This window comes from Bombina bombina, chromosome 5, assembly GCF_027579735.1.
Source record: "Bombina bombina isolate aBomBom1 chromosome 5, aBomBom1.pri, whole genome shotgun sequence".
In the NCBI taxonomy this organism is placed as follows: Eukaryota; Metazoa; Chordata; class Amphibia; order Anura; family Bombinatoridae; genus Bombina; species Bombina bombina.
Genome location: NC_069503.1, coordinates 605,773,420 through 605,787,077, shown reverse-complemented (window position 1 = coordinate 605,787,077; position 13,658 = coordinate 605,773,420). Strand labels below are relative to the sequence as shown.

Sequence of the window (13,658 nt, the reverse complement as noted above, 5' to 3'; positions counted from 1 at the left end):
GTGTGGCTCCTTCGTCAAATTAATAAATAAAAAATTAATAAATAAAAAATAAAAAAACAAAGTAGTTAAAAATGAGTCCTGACAGAAATAAAATGTGGGTTTCATATATTCGTTTAAATTGACTTTTTTATATTGAATACATGCAGTACAATAAAGGTTACTTTACATTTGGCAATTTCAGAATCTACCTACCATTTCTAAAAATATTTCTTTGAGTTGTTAAAAAAAAACAATAGAAGGGAAAGAAAATCAAATGGGGACTTCTAGCTATAATATTAACGGGTGTTCCTTAACAAGAATGACACGAATGTGGGCAATAGATACCCCACCACTTGTTAGCATTGACATCAGCATTCACAGAAACCTTTGCATATTTATACTATAGGTCTGATGATGATCTCAAGTTATCTGCTCTGGCAAGTTTATCTAAGGAGTTTTGTCAATATTGTAAGGTCCTTTAAACAACCTTAGATATTTAGGGTTCTGGAAAATGCACGATAGAAACAAAAACCCAAGTCCTCCATCATATAATAAAAAAAAAAAAAATAAATATAGAAATGGTTTAAAAGAGATTACAATGAGAATATTAAGTAGAAGGTCCATAAACAAGGACGTCTGTTCAGACCCTAGAGACAGTAGTATGATAATTCTTAACTTACCTTGTTAAATCCAAGATTTTCACACCTTCCAATGGCCTCATATTGACAGCATCTGCAACTACATTAAACAATATATTTACAAATGTAATTTAATAACAAAGGGACACTGTACTGTATTGTAATCAAATTCTATATTTCCAAAAGTCAAATTATATATTTCTAATGGTAGTTCTTCTTTAACCACCGACATCTATCTCAAAGTAACTATAAGAAACAAAGAAGGCTTCACGTGACATAGGTCACACAACACCAGGGAACATGGAAGAGGAGTAACAAATATTAATTCAGAGGAGTTGCAGCTCTCCAATGTGTAGAGAAAACCGAGCTATCAGAATGGCTCAGCTCACTGCACTCCCAACAGTTGATCTAGCAGTAACAATCAATCTCACAAGATCAGAAAAATCAACAAAAACTTAAAACATTATAAAACAAAAAGGCTATTCTCATAAAAAACAAATAGCAGTATAAAAGTAATGTGTTTCTCGTCTACTAGAGCTGTTTCATCAGGGATATGCGCACTAACTTCATGGAGCACATTAGAGTGCTGCAGCTTCTGTGAGTTTACATTTGTTACTTTCTAATGTGCCCCCTGGTGTTGTGTGACCTATGCCTTCTTTTACTTGTTTTATAACGTGCTGGAGAGTAGGGCTGCACGATTAATCGCATATGCAATTTAAAACCGTGATTAATTGCCGCAATTTAAAAACCGCTAGAGTATGCGATTTTTTGCTAAAAAAAAAATCTTCAGATGTGGTTGTACTGCATTGATTTGTATGCGATTACTTGCAAACCAGCTCCATCTAGTGGTTGCTTTTAGCACACATTTGTAAAATGGCTGTTTCACTTTCTGTTTGCGAGTCTGCAGTCTGAAACTTAGGGTATGTCATCATTATGGAACCTCCCACACAATCTCCTGCTATCTGGGCTCAAATACATAGCAGATGCAGTTAACCCCACGGCTGCCAAAAAGGCTAAAACTGCAGTCCCCTCTGCTAGCTAGCTGCTGGGTTAACTGCATCTACAATGTATTTGATATCAGCAAGGCACAGCAAGATAAAATGTTTAAACAAAGAAGAAGAAAATATATATATATATGCGATTGTATATATATGTGCGCATGTGTGATGTGTATGTACAGTTGTGCTCATAAGTTTACATACCCTGGCAGAATTTATGATTTCTTGGCCATTTTTCAGAGAATATGAATGTGTATTGGACATTGAGAAACATGTACATTAAAATTCTGTAGTCTAAAATATTTTTTTTATTTAAAAATTAAGGTGTTATAGTCATTTATAAAATCTAGAACTATTTTAAAGGGACATGAAACACAATTTTTTTTTCAAGATTCAGATAGAGCATACAGTTCCAAACAACTTTCCAATTAACTTCATTGTCTTGGTATCCTTTGTTGAAAGACAACGCACTACTGGAAGCTAGCTGAACACATCAAGCTAGCCAGTTACAAGAGGCATATATGTGCAGCCACCAATCAACACCTAGCTTGAAGAAAAAGCAGGAATCAGATGGGGGGCGTGCCTAGCAGCCAAGGCAGTTCCCCATTATCCAATCCCGGCCTTGAAATCAGGCGATCGCATTGACGTAACCTCGAGACCACTAGTTTATAGACAGTTTAGAGCTGACTTGAAATATGCATTGAACCACTCATATCAATATTAGTTTATGATGTGAAAAAAGGTGTCCACCATTGTGCTTTCAGTTTTGTTTTTAAACATAATTTAGCTAAGGATCAACATAAAAGTAAAAAAAAAAACAAAATAAGGAATTGTTAAAGTGAATGAAAAGTTAATAATTAGATAAAGTTAAAAAATGAATGACGCTTTCATTCACAAAATCGTTAGTATATACTTATCTTCAGAGATATTTAAAATGAAACGCTATACATTTAAGAGTTGAAGCTTTGGTCACCATTTTCAGCAATTGACAGATAACTCATCTGCAATCACCTCTAAGAATTATATGGATGTAGCCTGAGCGCCTCAACTAGAAGTGGGCTAGGATGTGAATAGGTAGTACACGTGTGTTTATTAATGACAATAAATGTTGACAGTTAAAACAATAATTGAAACAAGATAAAACACAGAGGCGCCAAACATGGCCTAGTACAGCCAGATAACAGATACTAAAATCCACAAGATAGCGATTGAATACTCACAAAGGAGGTGCACCCATTGGTGCTTATGAAGCAGACTGGAGCCTCTCAGTGGTCCAGCTCACTGGTATACTTCATGAGTCAGATTGTGGTCCTTGATGGTAGTGATTAACAGGTTCCTGAATGAACACAAAAAATGCAAACCATAGCCCAGTAACGTTTAGACAAGCGAGTGGTAGATTGAGCAATCTTACTTACAAGATTCAAAGCACCAGCAGGTGCATATACTGCAGACTGGAACCAAACAGTCGCCCAGTAGACTGATCCCTCCAGATGAAAACAAGATACCTCTCAGGTGCCAGAGAGTTAGCAGCATACAAATGATAAAAAAGGGGTGTCCAAAAAGCAAGTGTATTTCTGTAAAAATCTTTATTAAAAAGCGACGCGTTTCTCAGCTAAAACAAGCTGTTTCCTCAGGCTAAAACAGCTTAATGTTTTAGCCTGAGGAAACAGCTTGTTTTAGCTGAGAAACGCGTCGCTTTTTAATAAAGATTTTTACAGAAATACACTTGCTTTTTGGACACCCCTTTTTTATCATTTGTATGCTGCTAACTCTCTGGCACCTGAGAGGTATCTTGTTTTCATCTGGAGGGATCAGTCTACTGGGCGACTGTTTGGTTCCAGTCTGCAGTATATGCACCTGCTGGTGCTTTGAATCTTGTAAGTAAGATTGCTCAATCTACCACTCGCTTGTCTAAACGTTACTGGGCTATGGTTTGCATTTTTTGTGTTCATTCAGGAACCTGTTAATCACTACCATCAAGGACCACAATCTGACTCATGAAGTATACCAGTGAGCTGGACCACTGAGAGGCTCCAGTCTGCTTCATAAGCACCAATGGGTGCACCTCCTTTGTGAGTATTCAATCGCTATCTTGTGGATTTTAGTATCTGTTATCTGGCTGTACTAGGCCATGTTTGGCGCCTCTGTGTTTTATCTTGTTTCAGTTACCCATCTATCAGGAAGACCATCCTAAGACTGAGAGCTGCCTACCTTGTCTCGGATCCATTTTTCTATTGGGACTGTATCAATATTACCCACTTGGACTTTATGTTGGTACATCTTATAATTTATGTATAAGCATATTTGTATATTCTACTAGTAACTATTTAGGTTTTTGTTATTGCTTCAGCATTTGTTTGTTTGATACGCCTTAGGAGGCGCCCCCTAAGGGTAGTAATACACACTGGTGTGCATTACACCCTCACTTTCCCATAAAACAATAATTAAAACAAAAGTTTAAAACAATAAATAATATGCAATATGCAAAAGGTACCTATGTGGAATATTCAAATAGTATATTAACATGGATCCATGTTTATCAACATACAAAAAGACTGGTAAAATGTGACAGTAGACAATTTTGATAATAATATGCGAATAAAAGCTATATATACACACACACATATATATATATATGTATGAAAAAAAGTACCACTAAAGCAGTACTACACCACCTTGGTACAGAAATGGGGCACTAAGCTCCCAGCAGGGTCTTGGCCGTGGTGTAGTGAGAAGTCACAAATTGTTCCTATCAGTTGAGTGTAATTTGTAATCCCAGGTTCAGTGAAAATACGATGTAGAATTTCCAAGAGTATACTTAGGTAGAGTCCAATATAGTTATGTTATAGATGATCCCTCATTAGTGATGGTGTAGGAGAAAATATGGGATGTGAATGAAAGCTCAAAAAAATATTGCAAAATAGTGGAGGGGGGGTTAGCAGAAATTGCCAAAAGATGCCATTGATGAAAAAAGATGAAAAAATGTGTTGAAGTTAGGATAAATACATTCGTAGGTGCAATATAAGTCTAAGTGATGAAAGTTAGTGAATGAAAAATTATTCTCAAGGTTCAGTTGGGTGTTGCAAGATTAGTGCAGCTGGGTGCTGCAGGGTTAGTGCTGCGACCACAGGTGGAAATCCAGAGATTTTAGTGGATGTTCTGCTTCTAGCTGGATTTATCTGTGAAAGATCTGCTCCTAGCTGGATTTATTTGTGAAAGATAATCAATATAGTGTAGTATGCTCAAAGTAGATATAGATGTAGAAATAAGGCTTACCAGATGCTTGGTCAACGCATTTCGGCCTCTCACAGGCCTTTTTCAAGACTCTTGAAAAAGGCCTGTGAGAGGCCGAAACGCGTTGACCAAGCATCTGGTAAGCCTTATTTCTACATCTATATCTACTTTGAGCATACTACACTATATTGATTATCTTTTATATAGCTTTTCTTTGCATATTATTATCAAGATTATCTACTGTCACATCTTACCAGTCTTTTTGTATGTTGATAAACATGGATCCATGTTAATATACTATTTGAATATTCCACATAGGTACCTTTGCATATTGCATATTATTTATTGTTTTAAACTTGTTTTAATTATTGTTTTAATTGTTTTAACTGTCAACATTTATTGTCATTAATAAACACACGTGTACTACCTATTCACATACTAGCCCACTTCTAGTTGAGGCGCTCAGGCTACATCCATATATTCTTAGAGTTCCTTATTGACAGCTAGAGGTCAAGACAGCCGGAGCATATAGGATTACACAGGCGCTTGGTATATATTCCATCATCTGCAATCAACTAATCGTTGTTTCCCCCCCCCCCCCCCCGGGCAGTCAGCCCCTTTGCACAAACGTCACGGCCCAGGGGGAAACAACAATTAGTTGAACTTGATTGCAGATGAGTCATCTGTCAATCAGTTGCTGAAAATTGTGACCGGAGCTTCAAGAGACACTGAACCCAAATTTTTTCTTTCGTGATTCCGATAGAGCCTGCAGTTTTAAGCAACTAATTTACTTCTATTATCAATTTTTCTTCGTTCTCTTGCTCTCTTTATTTGAAAAAGAAGGCATCTAAGCTTTTTTTGGCAAAACAAAAAATAGAAAAAAACACAAGTGCTTCCCTATACTATAAACAAGGTATTGTAGTTGATATAACTGGACAAGTGTAGTTAAGTCAAATGTACTAGAATACTACACACAGTCCACATGAGATGAAAGATTCACAAAGTCTGAGACCTAAACACCTGAGTCCATAGGGCAGCAGAGTTCCGATCAAATATAGACACCGACCTTAGGATGAAGTATGTGTCCCAGTTTACAACCACAAACAGATGGAGAGTTGAAAATTGGGCTTGTTAGTTCCACAAATAGGAATGGTCGTGTCCTCAACGCCGTAATGTATGCAGGCGTGTGATGCTGCTGCTCTTTGTAACCGGAGTATCTCTGTTGACTCCCTCCCAATAAGGTACTAGAAAATGAAAAAAGACAAGAGCGCAAAAAAGCCTCTCTAAGAGTAAAAGTTTTTACTAGGCACTCAATTTAGCGCAAATATAAAAACATACGTACAAGATATAAAATCAAAACAAGCAATGTGTGACAATATCACCATATGTTTCTCCCCGACAGGCGCGGATAAGTCTTTTGCAGATTGGAAGAAGCCGTAAATACTTCTAACCTTCACCGCCAGCAAAAACGGCTAATTTCAGGCTTGCATCAGAGGAGAAACACGTTAACCTCAACGCGTTTCTTCTGTTATCCACCAGACTTTTTCAAGAGGAATGTTTGAAGCTTTTTTTGGGTTTCAGTACTCTGGACAGCACTTTTTAATTGGGGAATCAATTTATCCACCAATCAGCAAGACCAACCCAGGTTGTTCACCAAAAATGGGCCAGCATATAAACTTACATTCTTGCATTTCAAATAAAGATACTAAGAGAATGAAGAAAATTTGATAATAGGAGTAAATTAGAAAGTTGCTTAAAATGCCATGCTCTATCTGAATCACAAAAAATTTGGGTTCAGTGTCCCTTTCAGCTCTTAAATGTATAGCGTTTCATTTTAAATATCTCTGAAGATAAGTATATACTAACGATTTCATGAACGAAAGTGTCATTCATTTTTTAACTTCTATCGTTTGACTTTATCTAATAGCCTTAACTTTACATTCACTTTAGGAATTCCTTATTTTGTTTTTTTTATACATTTATGTTGATCCTTAGCTAAATTATGTTTAAAAAAAAAAAAACTGAAAGCACAATATAATAGCCTTAACTTTAAATTAGATTGAGATCACAACTAAAAATAGCTCATCTTGGCTGATTCACATTTAAATGTAAACATGTAACACTTAAAGGGACATTACCATTACCATTGGAGATGGTAATATAAAATGATAAATCTTATATATAAAAAAAATCTGCAATATACTTTCATTATTTATTTCTCCCCTTTACCTGTAATTCCATTCTGAGATTGTGAGCTTTTCCGATCTTGTTAGAAATGGAAGTACAAAACACTGTTACAGTCCACACAGCCATTGGCTGTACACTCTAGTGACCTATTTATACCTGCCCCTAATTGGCCACAGCAGAGAATGTAAGCTAAGTTACAACATGGCAGCTCCCATTGATTTATAGGCACTAAAACTTTACACTTGTTTTGTCAACATTTAAAAAGCTAATGAAACTTTAAAAAATACATCTACATGTTATTGTCAGACTAATCTTTTCTTTGAATGCATAATTCTATCTAACATTTATTTACTGTTTAATGACTCTTCAAGGGGACATGAAAGTCAAAATTAAAAGGGATACTAAAGCTAAAAGTTTTCATTCATGATTCAGATAGAGCATGCATTTTTAAGCAACTTTCTAATTTACTTTGATTCATTTTTCTTCGTTCTATTGGTATCTTTATTTGAAAAGCAGTAATCTAAGCTTAGAAGCCGGACCCTTTTTGGTTCAGCGCCTGGGTAGTGCTTTCTGATTGATGGCTAAATGTAGCCACACATCAGCAAGCACTACCCAGGGTTCTGAACCAAAAATGGTCCAGCTCCTAAGCTTACATTCCTGCTTTTCAAATAAAGATACCAATAGAACGAAGAAAATTGATAATAGGAGTAAATTAGAAAGTTTCTTAAAATTGCATGCTCTATCTGAATCATGAAAGAAAACAATTGGGTTTAGTATTCCTTTAAGCATAATATAAAATATTAATAAAATGTTACATATAGATATAAATATAGCTGGAAGAATTATGACTTGATATTATTGGTTAACAAGGCAATAAACACTAATCTCTGCAAAGCCTTTAAACACAAAGTCAGCTCCTAGCAGCCATGCGCTACTAGGAGTTAGCTGAAAGCATCTAGTTAGACAATGACAAGAGGCATGTTTGTGTAGCCACCAGTCAACAGCTAGCGTCCAGAACATTAAAGGGAAGAATTGTCTTTCTGTTAACCCCTTCACGCCGTTAGAACGTTCCATAACATCCTAACAGCGCTGGGCTTTAATGCCGAAGATAATAACAATTATTCCAGCCTCCAACTTGGCCTTTATTGGTTACATTGGGTCCAAAGAAACAGATACAACGTTTCCGGCCTTTGCTAGGCCCTTAATCATGTATCATGACTAAGGGCCTAGCAAAGGCCTGAAACGTTGTATCTGTTTCTTTGGACTCTATGTAACGAATAAAAGGTCTTGTTTTTGCCAAGTTGGAGGCTGTAATAATTGTGTTATTATCTGGATAAGAGGACCTGGCAAGTCTGTCATTCCGTGCCTCAGAGAAGAAAGGTGTGGTATTTTTCAAACTTTGTTTGAAGCTATTTTAACGCCGAAGGACAGCATGGAATGTCCTACCTAATAAGGAGTCCTGCAGCCTCCCCTTTTCGACAAACTTGTAGGCAGTACCCATGATCCAATCCTGGCCTTGAAATCACGTGTTCGCATTAACAATCATGTGATTTAATTTTTGCAGCAAGTGTTTACATCTAAACTTTGTTCCGATGTTAAAACACTTGTGCCGGGCATGAAGGGGTTAAACAACAGAGAAAGCAAAGTAATAATCCTGTATATCTCTCCATTCCAAATCATTAGAATCCTGGAAAGTAAAACACCCAACTGTAGTGTCAGTGGCCCTATGAAAGTTTGGTATTTTGCACAGGGCCGGATTGTCCCACCAGGATACCAGGAGATTTCCCGGTGGGCTGCAGCAGCTGGGGCTGGAAAGCTACAATTTAAAGGGGTGATTAATGGATACATTTGGGTTGTAGGGCTGCTATATAACATCAATCTGATATTTGTATTAAATACAAAGTAATATAATGTAATTCTGAAACAATATTGGGGAAGGAGTGTCCCAGTAATCCCCTATGAGAAAAATGGGGCATGTGCATTCTATCGACTCAACGGAAAATAGGGCTGGTCTTCATATTTTTCCAGGGCTGCTTTTTATTCCCAGTCCAGCCCTGATTTTGCACCAACAACAGAGAGAAACCCCACTGTGGAAAATAAATTATCCTCCCCAGAGGTACTGTTGATAGCTATATTGCATATTGAGTTTTGGGTGGTCTTATACCCATTTATGAAGGACCTAGCTGTGCTTATTTGAAAGGAAGAATACTAGGATTAACTATATCCTGTAGGATAGAGACCACCATGTGAAATTCCCCTGTGAAGTACAAAGAAAGAGTGTCTGACTGAACCCCTGAGGGGAAACATTTAGGGGTCGATTTATCAAAGGCTTCGACAGCCTTCGCCCCAACTATGACTGCAGGTTCTCACAAGAGAACCTGCAGTCCGTATTTATGAAACAGCGGCCATGAGACCGCTGCTTCCCTGACCTCTTAGGTGGCGAATTTCAATCTCTCTGGTCTCGTCCAACCAGGGAGATTGACAGCTCCTGCACGCGAAGCGCGCTGCGGCGGAAAGGGGCACGTGTGTACGACCCTGTCTGCTGTAGCTTGATAAATTGTCCCCTTAATGGCACTGCAGGGGTAGAAAATTCCTTCTTGGGCAGTTGGGTAGGTGGAGTATTGGTGTAGACCTCCTTAGCAACATAGCAGTTTTACCTGACTGTCAGGTAGTAGCTTAGAATTGCACCCTTCCTTAAAGGGACATGAAACACTAAGTTTTTCATTATTCAGATAGAGAATAGCAAATACAATTTTAAACAACGTTCCATTTTTTTCTTCTATTATCTAATTTGCTTAACTCTCTTGGTATCCTTTGTTGAAGAAACCGCAAATCCCTACTGGGAGCCAGCTGAAGGCATTGAGTAAGCCAATAACATGAGGCATATATGTACAGCTCCTGAGCCTACCTAGGTATCCTTTTCAACAAAGGATACTAAAATAACAAAAGAAATGATAAAACAGAAATAAATTTGAAAGTTTAAAATCACATGCTTTATCTAAATCATGAAAGGAAAAAAATGGGTTTTATGTTACTTTAAAGGGCCAGTAAACCCACAAAATAATGTTATATAATTCTGCACATAGTGCAGAATTATATAACATCAGTTTAGCTCCATCTTTCTACCTGAAAGGATTTCAGTGAAAAACTGCCTATGAAAGTTACTTTTACAGTACGCCGCTCCTGGCTCTACTAAGCGGTTCTGTTAGTTTTCCCTAAGCGCATCGGGCACGCTGTCTATTCACAGCCGGCCCGATCGCTCCATTAAACTCAATGTAGCTCGCTCCTGCTACCAGACCAGAGCGGGAGCGAGTTACATTGAGTTTATTGGCGCGATCGGGCCGGCTGTGAATAGACAGTGTGCCCGATGCGCTTAGGGAAAACAAACAGATCCGCTCAGTAGAGCGGCGTACTGTAAAAGTAACCTTCGTAAGCTAAGCTGATGTTATATAATTCTGCACTATTTTGTGGGTTTACTGGCCCTTTAAGAGAAAGGCATGTGGGTTGACTGCATACTGTAGTTACTGTTAAAGAAGCAAGAAAAGTGGATAACTTTGTGTACAGTGTGACGAAAAGTCTCTAAGCATTGAGGCAGTAGGACACATGGTTTGACAATTGCAACCATTGTGTTTTAAAAATAGATGAGTATTTAAAAAAAAAAACAAAAAAAAAAACAATATTATGTTTGCAGACTTTTCCTGCTCCATCAACAGATATGCAAGAGTTTTATTATTAGGGAGTAATCAATTGATACCACAGTAACAGCAGTGCGCAAATATTTATTTCTTATTGCTTTTGTTACCCATTTAAAGGGACATACTAGTGTTTTAATAAATGGTCTAATTAATAATTAACCAAACCAGTCAAAGTTCCTATCACAAAGTATAGCAACAAAAAGGCCTTTAAAACAGTTGTAGATAAATTGTCAAACCAGAGATCATACTGATATTGTATATATTTATTTTTGCTATCAACAGATTTTGAAATTACATTACTTGCAACAAGAATACATAATTGTATGTAAACAATCTTAATACTGTCAAAGTTTTATCAACATATATATACAGCATGTGTGGTATGGCTTTGCTTATATATGCTGCATGCAATATACAGTACATATATATTTATTTATTTTTATATGAGGGATGCTCACATTTGGGGGTGCACCTTATTGCCAAACAATATACCTCTTAGTTCACTGTTTAATTGAATTGAATTTACATAGTGTTAAAAGTTTAATATTGGGAGCAACTGACAAGGGAATGTGAAATAATAAATTACCAAATTGATATATACACGCACACATTAGCAAAAATGTTAATAACACAAGTTAAAGAACAAGCGCTATGCAACTCCCCTGTAATGAATGAGCGCAGTTTACGACAGTGACTGACACTAATAACTGTAACTAAGTAGGTAGTGGTACCTTTCTGGCAATACTCCCGCAGCAGGGCACATGCAGGCTGCTGGCCAATCAGAGAGGAGGTACGTGGGGAGGCTCCATACTGCCCCCTCACTCCGCTGCACCTCCTTATAAAATCCAATAATCTAGCTGCAGGTAGCATACTCAGGGCGGAAAGATAGTAAGCAGTATGCACAGAAACGCACTTTTAACTAACTAGCTCTCTGTTCCGTGCAACACTGCATACACACACAACTAGTCACACTGGGTACGGGTAGACAGGAGGGTCAGGGAGGAGGAAAAGTCAGGGAAAGGAGGATCTATGCTCTCTGGATAGGAGGAGCTTCCTAAACCGATAGTGTCTGACTCTGCTGCAGATTATTAAACCGAAGTGCAGTAAATCTGCCAGTGCCTGGTGCTTATTACAAAGTCCAGTTCATAAGCAGAAACAGTCTAAATACAAGGAGAAGTTGGAACCATTTATTTCAACAAACAACTGTGTTCAATGTCCAGGTTTCAAACTGTGTGTCCGGGTTTACTAATTATGTGGATTGTGGGAGAGTCACTTCTTGCCCTTAGCCCTGCACTTATACTGAGGTCGCTTCTGCTGGGAGGCAGCGTCCTGAAGGTCTGTCAGTGAAGGGGGCGGGGCTTATCACGCTGAATTTATTTAGCATTGAGTTTTAGAGCAGCAATGTCTGTTTTGCTTTGAATGGGTCTGTGAGTGTTTCGTGTCTCTAAGCTTTATGCAAATCTATCAAACCCCTTTACCTAAGTATTATTATCATTATTAAAAAGTGCTTATTCATAGCCTGTTGGGAAAGACTGTAGTGTTGCAAGTGTGCAGAATGCTTTAGAAATAAATCAACAGGGTTTTTATTTTGGTGATAATCGAAGGGATTTGTTAATGTGCAGCAGGAGTTTTAGCCTCTTCTCTTAAAGGGACACTAAAGTCAAAATTAAACTTTATTCTGAGAGAGCATGCGATTTTTAAAAAAATCCAGTTTACTTCCATTATTAAATTCTGTCCAGTCTTTTTCTATTATAATTATTCTTTATTTATAAAGCACATATTCCGCAGCGCTGTCCATGGGTACAAAGATTAAAGTACAACAGTGATATGATACAATACTCCACACAACATTTAAAGGGACGCTGAACCCAATTTTTTTATTTTGTGATTCAGATAGAGCATGAAATTTTAAGCAACTTTCTAATTTACTCTTATTATCAAATTTTCTTTGTTCTCTTGCTATCTTTATTTGAAAAATAAGGCATCTAAGGTTTTTTTGGTTCAAACCTCTGGACAGAACTTTTTTTTTATTAGTGGATTAATTTATGCACCAATCAGCAAGAACAACCTAGAAAAGAAAGAGAGGGGGCGCCCTAAAAGTGAGAGGAGAGATGTGACCAAATAATTCTATCTTTATCTATCTAAATATTATAAGTTAATATTAACAAATCTGAATGGTACTAAAGTGATATATCAAAGCAATATGCTGTGTAAACCAGTATCAATGTGGTACAAAAGTAATAAATCATACAATGTGCAATGTTAAACAGTGTTAATCAATAACAATGTGATACAAAGTAATACAAATAATAAACAAACAAGACAAACACAGTGATAATAAAGTGAAAGTCTCTATTGAGATGGGAGGCAGCTATCTGTGATGATCCAGGCCAGGATCCAGGAGCAGCAATCTATGAAGAGAAAAAACAGAAGCGCCACATGGCCCAATATTGTTTGGTCCGGAACTAGTAGATCTTAAAGTAATGAGTAAACTCACGTTGTAGTAGAGCACCTCAATTAGTGCTATATATGCGGTCTGGGATCTATTCGGTCACCCAGAAGACCACCTTCCTGCACAGGAGCTGATGTCTGTATAGGCAGAAGGGAGACACAGGTGCCAGTATGGCCTAGTATTGCTGGTGCAAGGGTGTCAATACAAGCAAAGAGAAGAATAATACTCACAAAGTGTAAAGCACCTCTTGTGATGCTATAGAGGCATGAAGGGATCAATTCAGTCACCCAACAGACTTGTGGCCAGACATCCAAGTGGATTCAGAGGTGCAGAAGGATCCCACAATTGGTCAAAAAAAGGAGATATTCCTCAGGAGAAGGATAAAAGATATATATCCCAAAGAAAGATGCAGCAAGTGTTCAAAATATTAAAAAATGACTTTAATAAAATTGTAAAATAACAGGCAACGCGTTTC

The 13,658-nt window shown here is 37.4% G+C and overlaps 1 protein-coding gene across 1 annotated transcript in view; it reads right to left on the bottom strand.

The window, feature by feature from the left end:
* SUGCT (succinyl-CoA:glutarate-CoA transferase) overlaps positions 1-11,714 on the bottom strand; it is a 1,111,985-nt gene extending 1,100,271 nt beyond the window's left edge. Inside the window, exons 1-2 of the mRNA XM_053715817.1 lie at positions 11,463-11,714; positions 660-717 (exon numbers count right to left, since the gene is read on the bottom strand). Of these exons, the coding sequence (XP_053571792.1) occupies positions 660-717; positions 11,463-11,601 (197 nt within the window). The 5' untranslated portion in view covers positions 11,602-11,714. The remainder of the gene's footprint in view (positions 1-659; positions 718-11,462) is intronic.
* Positions 11,715-13,658: the final 1,944 nt, after the last annotated feature.